Source organism: Mus caroli, chromosome 12 (assembly GCF_900094665.2).
Source record: "Mus caroli chromosome 12, CAROLI_EIJ_v1.1, whole genome shotgun sequence".
Taxonomy (NCBI): domain Eukaryota; kingdom Metazoa; phylum Chordata; class Mammalia; order Rodentia; family Muridae; genus Mus; species Mus caroli.
Window position 1 is genome coordinate 24,937,341 of NC_034581.1, and position 12,095 is coordinate 24,949,435.

At 43.7% G+C, this 12,095-nt stretch overlaps 1 protein-coding gene across 2 annotated transcripts in view; it reads right to left on the reverse strand.

Annotated features, from left to right (window-relative positions):
• Positions 1-3,997: 3,997 nt before the first annotated feature.
• Dcdc2c (doublecortin domain containing 2C) overlaps positions 3,998-12,095 on the reverse strand; it is an 87,429-nt gene continuing 79,331 nt past the window's right edge. For both annotated transcript variants that reach the window (XM_021179294.1, XM_021179292.1), the window contains one exon: positions 3,998-4,052. In XM_021179294.1, coding sequence (XP_021034953.1) covers positions 4,020-4,052 — 33 coding nt within the window. In that variant the 3' untranslated portion in view covers positions 3,998-4,019. The remainder of the gene's footprint in view (positions 4,053-12,095) is intronic.

Sequence of the window (12,095 nt, forward strand, 5' to 3'; positions counted from 1 at the left end):
GGGCCACATGCATAGCTGTTCTCAGCTGCATATGTCCCATGATCAGCAGGTTAAACATGCCTGAAGATGGCCATCCTCATTTTTCCAGACACAATGTGTACTTGTGTTCTATTTTAAAAGCTTCTAAAGATAATTTGAGTGCACTGCAGTGTGTTGCATAGCTTAAGAGATTTGAACACAGAGTAAAGTCTAGGGGCTGGAGAGATGGCTTCACAGTTAAGAGTGTGTACTGCTCTTAGCACTTGAGTTTTCTCACCAGCATTCACATCACCAGCTTATGGCTACTCAAACTTCAGCTCTAAGGGAATCTGATGACTTCCATCCCACACATACATATACACAATTAAAAATAACAAAAATAAATATTCTTAAAGTCCAATATCCTTTATTTTTATCAATCTGATCTTGCTCTTTGCATACCTTTTTTCTTTTCTTTTCTTTTTTGTCATGAAGTAAACAGAATGATCTAGTGCTGCTTTTGAGGAGCTGACCTTCCCTCTAGGTGGTCTGCATTTATTCAGTGGCATTTCATAAGGAAATAGTCTTTTCTTCCGAGATACTGTCTCTAACTGGGTCAAAAGAATTAACACTAAACATGCTTCAAAAATAACAAGACACTGGGCTAAACTCTGCTGTGAGATATATGGCTACGCCCTTTGCTGAAGCCAGCAGGAATGGCATCAGGTGTACAAGCAATAATCTCAGCCAGCAGGTGTCACCTCCATGGTCTGCACAGTGTCCTGGGGGTTGCATTAATCCAGGGGCAGCAATTGCTGTCAGACTTCAAAGAAGTTTCCTCACATTTCCACTATTCCTTTACCTAATATGCAATCATCCCTCATCCAGTCTAGAAACAAGTGACGCTGGGGCTTCCAAAAATGGACTCTGCCATTGATCTTTCGCTGGCAGCATTCTGGGTGCACAGAAAGCCCCTCCTGCTTAATTGCCTTTCCAGAACATGCGAATGTTGAAAGAATGAACACATCAACAAGCTCACCCTGTGCAACCTGCCCTGTCCAGGTCACACAGGGAAGAGGTGGGGACACGCAGAGGGCTGGCAGTCTCTCTGCAGCTGTGATCCTGTCTCTAATGAGGATGGTAGAGAGAAAACCTCATCAGCAGTTACCATGACCTAGCAAGGTAACACATCCCAGGAAAAAGGAGTCAGGCATACATCCCCAATCACTCAAGAAGTGATCTCTATTCTCTCTGAAGGAAGCCCTGGCTGCTTTCTTCCTCACACCGATGGCAGAAGCTTCCTTACCCTCATCTCATCAGGAGAGATCATCCAACAGCCCCGCTCCAGCTGGTAGGGCTCTCTGGGGTATCTCTACTCTCCCCTGAGCTGTTCATGATCACCTTCAGCATCATTAGCCGCCAGTGTCTCTCAGCCTCTGGGCTAATTTATCACTCATTTCTACACATTTTCCCTGAAGATAACAAGAAGACTCCCTGCTGAGCCTGAGCGTGTGAAGTCAGAAGCAGAATGATTCTTCACTGACCACAAATTGCCATGAGCCCATCAAACCCAAGATTTGTCATCCTCCGTGAATGTTTATAAGAAAAGTAAGAAAAGTCATATCTAATGTGGAAATTAGTATTTGTAAGTTAAAGGCAAGCATAGGATCACAGAAGGAAAGCCAATTCCGTGCAACTCTTGGAACTCATTATACACATTTTATTCGGAAGGGTCAGGACGCTGCAAATGGTTTCACACCACTTACAAGGAGGTCTAATACTGAAAATCATTAGCTTAAGATCAGAGAAGGTAAGACTTGAATCTTAAGATGTTAAGCAATTTATGTGAATAACCTCCACATCATTTGTGGGTATGTTGCATGTATGCATACACATAATTTCGTCTTCGGAAGCAATAATCATTGACAATAAAATGCCAAGCGGGACTTAGGAAGCATGAGATAACACGCCTCCACAGAAATTTCTCAACATATGGACTAGCAAAACAGCAGCTGTGGACAGGCTTTTAATAGACCTAAAATCCTGCAGGAAGTCCCTAACACAAACAATCTTGCATTTAACCACCCTTCCCTAAAGAAGCTCACAGAACTCAGTATCCTGTGGAAAGGATGGGTAAAAGTAAAGTTGTAAACACCAGTCAGAATTTTCATTTCAAAATAATTTGTAAAGAATAGTAACCATGGGGCTGGAGCAATTGTGCAACAGTTAGAAGCACATCCTGCTCTTGTGGAAACCAAAGTTACTTCCCGGCACCCACATCCAATGGCTCATAACTGCCTGTAACTCCAGTTAGAACAATCTGGTGCCATCTTCTGGCCTCCAAGTGTATCTGCACACACACACATGGTGCACATACCCACACAGAGATACCCATGTACACATAAAGCAAATTTTTAAATAAATAAAAATCGAGACTAGTAGCCCTTTGGCTAAAGATAGACCTCAGCAGCAGAGCATTTGTCTGGCTTGCTTGGGCCCTGTGTTCAATTCCTACACCAAAACTCTAGTCACACAAAAGACCAAAGAAGTGACAGACATCATGCTAGCTAGGTATGAAGATGACTTCTGAGCATCTTCTAGAATCTCCAGACCTATCTTGTGGATAGATTTCTTCATTTGATCCCAATGAAGGCCTGAGACCTGTACGCTATAATTGCTTCAACTTCCAGATAATTATGTCTATGGTCTGGAAAATCACCTCCTGTCTTTAACCCCCACAGCATCCTCTTTGTGCTCTCTACCAGACCCAGATTTACAGACAGATTTACTGTCATCCCCACACTCTTGGTAATCTGCAGTTTTCACATTCTCATGGGGAGGATAAAATGAGAGGACAGAAGACAAGTGGCCCCTGCGCTGATAACCACAACACAGGTGGACAGAAGAATTGAGATATGCCAGGCTATTCTCAATACCATCATCAGCTCACTTGGCCAGGATGGCCCTCTGACACAGAACTTTCTCACCCAATTCCTACCCAAAACCAAAGGCTGGCCCAGCTAGATTCAAAGATAAGATCTATGGTTCAGATCTCCTCTCTCCACCTCTGAACCATGTAGCCAAGTCCATGAAAGTCCCAGGATAAGACCCGTTTAGAAAATAAGAGAGCTGTTTCTGTCCTTTCCCATCAGGGCATGTTGCCTTTCAGACATGGTCTCAGTCAGGGTTTCTATTACTATGATAAAACACCATGACCAAAAACTGAGTTGAGGAGAAAAAGGTTTATTTAGCTTATATTTCCACTTTGTAGCCCATCATTAAACAAAGCCAGGACAAGAACTCAAAGCAGGGGAGGAACCTGGAGACAGGAGCTGATGCAAAGGTCACAGATAGTTACTGCTTATTGGCTTGCTCATCATGGCTTGCACACCATGGCTTGCTCAGCCTGTGTTCTTATAGAACTCAGGAGTGGTACCACCCACAATGGGCTAGGCCTTCCCCCCATCAATCACTAATTAAGAAAATGCCCTACACTCCTATAATCCAATCTTACGGGGGGCATTTTTTTTCCATTGAGGTTCCTTCCTCTCAGGTGACTTTAGCTTATGTCAAGTTGACATAAAACTATCACTACAGACCTGAAATACCCCTGAAATACTTCCCAGTGATTCCATGGAGCATCCAACTGCCAGACAGGCGTGATCCTCAGCAAGTTTTCTCTTTAGATTATCTTTACAAGCAGGTCCTGCAGTCGGATCTGAGTCTTCTCCTTGGGTGAATTACATCGTGCCTATCATCCCTGGGAGACAAGGCCAGAGGGATGATGTCTCAAATGTTACCCTTTTACAAACCACTTACACAATGAGCACGGCCACTTTAAAAATGTTTTAATTTCAGAGAAAAAGAAGAGTCCAGTATTTGAAAAGAATATCCTTTCTTCCTTTCTGTCACTTTCATTTCCTTCTTTGGGTTCACTCACTCAGCTGTGTGGTTTGTAAGGTCTTCAAAACCTTTTATACTTGACTGACCTTCAATGAAACCTAAATACAAAAGACTTTTTGGTGGGGTTTCCATGGAGACAGAACAAAGCTTCCCTCCATTCACAGCGTACGAGGCAGAGCTGTGGGTTTCTCCTGCGCTGAAAATGAGAGAGATGTGGATCAGATCCAACTTCTGAGAAGGCAGAGTATCTCTGCCCTCAGCCATATGGCTAACTCTGGCCATGGGTGGCTAGCAAATTTCAGTGTCTCCATCTTTTGCTCGATGACTGTACTGAAAGGAAGGGAGAAAATGGGAGGAGTGGCAGTAACAGGGAAGAAGGAGGAGTAAGTTACCCAGTCCAGACTCAGGCAGAGACTGGGCTAGGAGAAGGAGAGATCTGGGTAATGTGTGAAAAACAGCTCACAGCCAGGGCCTCCTCACTGCCAGGAGCTGAGCCTGCCCGTGACCTAAACTGCTCACCCTCCCCTGGAAAGCCAGGGTGTACCAATTCTCAAATTCTATGGAGCTACGCAAACCACATTAACTTTACTGATGTTGAAAGGAGGCTATGCCTACTCCTTCATAATGTCAAAACCTGTGGTTTTCCAGGCTGTGCCTTACTCTGAGAGACTCCACTTTACAAGCAAGTTTTTTTTTCCTTCAGTTTGAAGTAGGGGAATGACCGCCACCTCCTTGGTAGACCCACAGAACCACAGATACCACCTCCTGCTGAGCACAAGCCACATGGAGCAAAATGATGACCCGTTCCTGGGAGTAGAAAGGCTGCTGCCCTATAAATGGATCTGGAGAATTGAGACTGCAGGAGAACAGGGGCTATTAGAATTACATCAAGGGCTGAGCATCGTGGTCCACTCCTGTAATCCCAGCACTCAGGAGGCAGAGACAGGTGGATGGATATCTGTAAGTTCCAGGGCAGCCTGGTCTACAAAGAAAGTTCCAGGAGAGTCAAGGATGTTACACAGAGAAACCCTGTCTCAAAAAACAAAAACAAAGACAAAAGTAAAAATCAAGGGAACTTAGGACCAATAACTTAGCACTTTGTGTCATTCCCTTTTCTAGACCCCATACAGTGGTAGATACTTAGCATTGTAACAACAATGGCCCCAAACCAACCTATCACCTGATATTTGTTGATGTGTCAAGGGCTGACAAACAGAAGACACCTGTCTGTCACTGGCTGCAGCTTGGCTTGGTCCCTGAATGTTGGCACAGCCTGCTTCTGAATGTCTACTTGCTTGCTCATCTGGACCTGAACCAACTGTTCTCTGATCAGTACTAGCTTGGATTCATTTGTCCCTGCAGCTGCCTCCATCTTCCCTCTCAAAATGAGGCTTATCAATGCAGACTCTGTTAACATCTCTAACAGCCCACTTCTGAAACCTTGGGAACTCCAGGCTAGATCTATTTAACTTATATTCATGTAAACCACACATATGCAGATATCTAATAGATTTACTGTGTGCTGTGTGATATTAGAGTTAATATTAGTAATTAAGATTTGAATAAAAAGCTAGAGGTGGTGATGTAGGTCTTTAGTCCATGTACTTGGGAGGTAGAGCCATGCAGATCTCTGAGAGTTTGAGGCTAGCCTTGTCTACATAGTGAGTTCTAGGCATGGTAAGGCTACACAGTGAGACCTTTTTTATAAAACAAAAATCAAGCAAGAACTTCCATTTACCCCAGCCAGATTGCAAAGGTAGGAGGGATTACCTGGTAAATTGCAGACACTGAAAGGGTTGAAACTTAAGAATTTTTAGTTCAATAAATTCTGGCACTATGGAAAGACACATATCTGTTTATCTATGTTTGTTGGCATAGCATGGCCACGGAACATTATTTTCACTCTTAAACCTCTTGGTCCCAAAATATGTCTGTCCTTGAGTGTATTTCATCCTACAAATAAGCCTTCTACACAGACCAGGGGTTCTGAGTGCACAATTTTAGCCCAGTACCTAGCATGCATTTAATGATGGCAATGCTGCAAATGAACTACATGAAGAAATAATGCACTCGATATGGATGAGAAACCAGTGCTGTTTTTTTTTAATAAGTAAATGATGTGTTAGATCATTTAAATCAAACTCAAGAGTGGTAGTTGCTTTATCGGAATGCACTTACCTGGCTAGAGCACTGTCTTCAAACCACCTTCACACCCGATTTCCTAAGCAAAACTTAGAGGGCTCATATCCAGAGATCCATCCCATGATCAGCTTCCAAACGCTGACACCATTGCATACACTAGCAAGATTTTGCTGAAAGGACCCAGATATAGTTGTCTCTTGTGAGACTATGCCAGGGCCTAGCAAACACAGAAGTGGATGCTCACAGTCAGTCAGCTATGGAATGGATCACAGGGCACCCAATGGAGGAGCTAGAGAAAGCACCCAAGGAACTAAAGGGAACTGCAACCCTATAGGTGGAACAACANTATGAACTANCCAGTACCCCGGAGCTCNTGTCTCTAGNTGCATATGTATCAAAAGATGGCCTAATAGGCCATCACTTGAAAGAGAGGCCCATTGGACTTGCAAACTTTATATGCCCCAGTACAGGGGAACACCAGGGCCAAAAAGGGTAGGGGAGTGGGGGGGGGGTATGGGGGACTTTTGGAATAGCACTGGAAATGTAAATGAGCTAAATATCTAATTAAAAAATGGAAAAAAAAACTTGGAGGGCTCACAGTCCCAACACAAATGTCTTCAAAGGCATCCACACTCAGGTAGGTGTAGAGTTTGGGGGTCAGGGAAATTAAATATCAACTGTATTTGAGCTTCTGCATAATCAGAAAAGCCCACAAAGGGAACTAAAGAACCCTGATGGGAACAACCCATCAGTGAACTAAAGAATGTTTTCTCTACTGAACGCTGGGATAGAACTGACAGAAACGCAGCTCATCGTGTTGAAGCAACTGAGAAAAACACATTGAAGAGAAAGAAAACAACATCAAACATAGCTGGGACTTGGGGGAAGAGAAGCAGCTTATTTTCCTATCGCACCATATTGGATAGCAGAGGAGAATGGCATCATTATTTTATTATTTATAACTGCTGGGACTTAGCCATATGAGACTTGGCGGAGGTAATCTGGATGGCGGGCTACTTGTTTTATGCTTTTATCATTAGTCACTCCTGAAGCCAAACACCAAAGCTATGAGAAGGCAGAATCTAAGCTCACAGTCGCTGTGAGTGAGCTTGGAAGACTTCCTGCTAGATCTAACATCTCACGTGCACCACGGGGCCAAAGGTGATATAAACACCTACATCATAGTGTCAGAGTGGGCAAGAGCACCGGAAGTCATCTAGCTCTACCCCCACCTCATGTTTCAGGTGATGTGGGGCCATGAGCCTCTGTCCTGTCCTCATCACCTCCTTGAGGCATGATTTCAGGGGAGTAATCCAGATGTTTCTGATGGGTTTCCTCATTTGAAAACCTTTGTCCTTCACCCTTTCCCTGATCTTCACCATCACCAACAGAAATCTGGCCTGTAATGACTAATATGGTTTTCGATTTGAAATCTCAATTGAATCTGGGGCCAACTAAGAACACACCTCCATGCAGATATATGAGGATAGTTCTTGGAAGAATTTACTAAAGGGGAAAGACCCTCCACTAGAATGGGTAGCACCTTCTGTCTGGAGTCTACATACAAAGAGGTCTGAGGGGCAGAAATACTGCTTTTGCCTGCCAGCCTTTGCTCCCTGCTTGTCAGTGAATCTGCTCTATTGTTGTTGTTGCTGCTGCTGCTGCTGCTGCTTCTGTTTTTGCTGCTGCTGTTGCTGCTGCTAATGAGGATGGTGATGATGCCATCCATTCTTTGCTGACATCAGAACCACCTGATTCAGTCTTCCACCATGGTCTGGACACCTGAAGCTCTCCAGGCTCCATGCAAGCCTTCAGCACCAAATTGGAACTACTGAGACATAGAGCAACTACTGGGGTTCCAGCCTCTTTACCAAAAAAACACTGTTGAACTACCCATCCCAAAGTGTGTACCCCAATCTAATCAATCTCCCTTGTTGCCTATATTTATTCTGTAAGTTCCACTACCCCGGAGAATCTTGACTGAAGAGACCCTTTCAAGTGGTGCGTGATATGACAGACTCTGTGCTGCATGCTTTGCAAACCATACATCCTCATGAAGGCAGACTCAGCCACTCAGCTCTACCTCATTTGGAACCTGCAGCTGATGCCCAAACATGGCATTACCCAAGATCACAGAGGGCTGGTGTAACAAAGTATAGCCTACTATGCAGCCATTGACCATGTGGCTCCACAGTTAAAGTGAGTTGTGCTGTCAATGTAAAACCCATAACATATTTGAAGGCTTAGTACAGAGGGGAATCAGAGGAGATAACCTATATTTTTATTCTGTATGCACATCCAAATAATATTTTGGTCTGAGGAGTTTACAAAAATGTTATTAAAACTAATTTATCTGTTTCATTTTGGCTTCTTTTTTTTTTAACATGATTGTTGAATATTGACTGTTGCCCTCCCATATCCTCTTCCTTTTGGTCACTGTGACTTGTTAATGTCCCCATCTTAAAGTCTTTGGTATTACCCTATGGCAGGAGGTGGAGTCTTTAGGAGGTATGACCTAATGGGAAAAAGTGAAGGCACTGCAGTGTGTCCTTGAAGGGGTATTCCCTTCCTTCCTCTGTTTCATGAGGTGAGCAGTCACTCTCGGATGCACTCTTCCCATAATGCACCATGATGGCATAAGACCAAAGAAACAGGATCAAATCACAGACTGGATTCTCTGAAAGTGTGAGCCAGAATAGCCTTTCCTCTTTTCAGTGGATTAGCTTAGGTGTCCTGGAAGCAGCAGCAGGTGACCAGCATGTACACCCCACCTCTCAGACCTGCTCCATCTCTCACAGTGCTATATGACAAGGGAAAGTCAAGGAAAATGCCTGACTGTAAACAGTCGAAGCTGCACCAGATGCATTGTGGGTAAAGAAGGTGACCTCTCTGTAACGTAAGACCCTCTGTGAATCTTAGGAGGGTGAGGACAACAGGGGAAGAGGAGGATGGAAAATGGCGAGCAAACTTAACATACTCATCTGACTGCTAGCCTGTCAGAGAATGTTAATGGCCTAAACCTTTCTCCGTGAGAATGCCATGGTGGATGCAGAGCTGCTCAGACTTGGTGTGGTCATTCTCGGGTGATAGTTCTAAACACCAAAATGGTGGGGAGGAGTGTGTGTATGTGTGTGTCTGTCTGTGTGTCTGTTGTATATGTGTGTCTGTGTGTGAGTCTAGTGTGTGTGTGTCTGTGTGTGTCTGTGTGTGAGTCTAGTGTGTGTGTCTGTTGTGTATGCATATATGTCAGTGTGTCTCATGTTTATGTGTATATATATGTCTGTGTGTGTCTCATGTGTATGTGTCTGTGTATATATCTGTGCATGTGTCGTGTGTGTATGTGTCTCTGTGTGTCTCTGTGTGTGTCTATCTGTGTCTTTTGTGTGTGTCTGGTATATGACTATGTGTCTGTTTGTATGTCTGTGTATGTGTGTGTGTGTTGTGTATGTATGTCTGTGTGTGTCTGTGTGTGCATGCCTGTCTGTGTCTGTTGTGTGTGTCTATGTCTTGTGTTTGTGTCTGTTGTGTGTATATATGTCTATGTGTGTGTCTATGTGTTGTATGTGTGTATATGTCTATGTGTGTGTTTGGTGTGTATGTGTATGTGTCTGTGTCTGTCTATATGTGTGTCTGTGTATGTGTCTGTGTATGTGTAGTGTGCATGGGTCTTTTGTGTGTGTCTGTGTGTGTTGTGTGTGTTGTATGTATATGTGTCTATGTGTGTATCTGTTATGTATATATCTGTGTGTCTGTCTGCCTGTGTATCTCTGTGTGGTGTGTTTATGTGTTGGTATGGTATGTGTATGTGGTGTGTTTGTGTGGTGTGTGGTATCGTGTACACGTGTGTGATGTGGTGTATGTGTGGTGTGATGTGTGTTTGTGTGTGTGTGTGTGTGTGTATGCGCGCGCACACGTGCGTGATGTGTATGTGTGATGTTTTAGAAGGAGCTGAAGGGGTCTGCAACCCTATAGGTGGAACAACAATATGAACTAACCAGTACCCCCAGAGCTCATGTCTCTAGCTGCATATGTAGCAGAAGATGGCCTATTCGGCCATCACTGGGAAGAGAGGCCCCTTGGTATTGCAAACTTTATATGCCTCAGTACAGGGGAATGCCAGGGCCAAGAAATGGGAGTGGGTGGGTAGGTGAGCAGGGTGGGGGGAGGGTATAGGGAACTTTCGGGGACAGCATTTGAAATGTATATAAAGAAAATATCTAATTAAAAAAAAAAAAAGAATAAGAGCAACAACTGAAGCTCTCTTGCAACCCTGGAAAGATACTGCTTTAGTTTTACTGTAGTCATGTCATCTTAAGTGACACGTGTTTGAGCAACTTCACATTAGAGTTATCAATATTTTGATCAGCCAAGGGCCATCATACTTCCAAATTTCACCTAGGAGCTCACTGGCAGCTGTTCTCCTGAGTTATTTTTCCTAAGGTGTCACCATGCCTCTCCAGCATCATGCAGACAGTACTGCAGAGGGTTCAGCCAAACTCAAGAGGTTTGTCCTTCCCATACTCCAGGATTCTCATCTTTCTATCCTTTCTGAAACTGGCATGGCAATCTTGTCCACTCCCAACAGAGAATATTAATTCCAAGGGGAAATTTTATCATATTTTATAAAAGATCACTTTAGAATATATAGAGAGAGGGTGTGCAAAATGTCCATTTCTTTAAAGATTTTGGATCTTGTCAGGCATGGTGGGAGAATTACAAGTTCAAGACCAGCCTGGAAAACTCAGTGCAACTCTTTCAAAAACTTTAACTGGTTAGAAAGCAAGGTGGAGCCGAGGACTCACAACCTCAGGTGATGATGACAGAGCAGAGGCCAGGAGCCATGCAGAAATGCACCCTGAGAATCTGAATCCAGCTGTGGTGTGGTGACCTGCCCACCAGACTCCAGCTGCTCTGAAACCTGCCCCATGCCTCCGCTCTTTCCTTACTCTTCTCCCCTCTTGACCCTGGTTCTAGATTTGAAGTATGCTAAGACACTATGGCTCTTTCAACTTGTGCTTTTTGTTCATCTAAAAAGGAGTAACCCTCTTGAGCTTCTTCTCTGGACCCTCCCCCATACTCAGACCTCTCTAGAACTGAGCCCCAGCAGGACACAGTAGCTCTCAATTTTTTAAACAAAATATCCACTAAATTAAAATGACTATAACTGGCCTTCGTATGTGCTTCATTTCAGTAGACTTATTAAAGACTTGGCATTAGTACAAACCTGAGATGAAAACTTGAAGAAAAGCAAGATGTCCAGCTCAGTGACCGATGGGACTTCACACAAGCCCCATCCCTGACCCATGACCCTAAGGCACAATGACAACAGAGAACTATGTAGCATCTTGAGGGAAGGGAAAGGCTCTGGTCCACGTGGTCAGCTATGGTGGGGCACATGCACTCCCAGTCATTTTCTTTATGTACCTCCTTCCTTAGGCTCATATGCCAGTGTCTATCACAAGACAACTCTAGAGAATGGTCACTAACAAGAGCAGTCCTGAAATGGAGCTAGCTCAGATAAAACAGCTCTCTACCAGAAACTTAACTGTTAACCAAAGCCAGACAGCCATAGGATGAAGATGGTTTCCATTTAATTACTAACTTCCCCCTGAAGGAATATCAGATGTTACCATGGAGTCTAACACCAGGACACTGAATACGCTGAAGCAATAGCTTACACTATAGCTAATGCAGATGAAGGACTGACTATCCTTAAGTATCCTACAAGTGGGTTTCAGGGACAAAAAGATGGCTTGGTAAGTAAAAAGGCTTGCCACCAAGACCAATGGCCTGAATTCAGTGCCAGGAACCACATGGTAAAAGGAGAAAACTGACTCCAGCAAGTTGTCCTCTGGCTTCTAGAGTTATTTTTAAAGATATAATATAAAAGCTGTGTTTCCATATATATTCTACAGTAAAGAAGAAGAAGAAGAAGAAGAAGAAGAAGAAGAAGAAGAAGAAGAAGAAGAAGAAGGAGAGAAGAAAGAAAGAAAGAAAGAAAGAAAGAAAGAAAGAAAGAAAGAAAGAAAGAAAGAAAGAAAGAAAGAAAGAAAGAGGGGGGGAGGAAGGAAGGAAGGAAGGAAGGAAGGAAG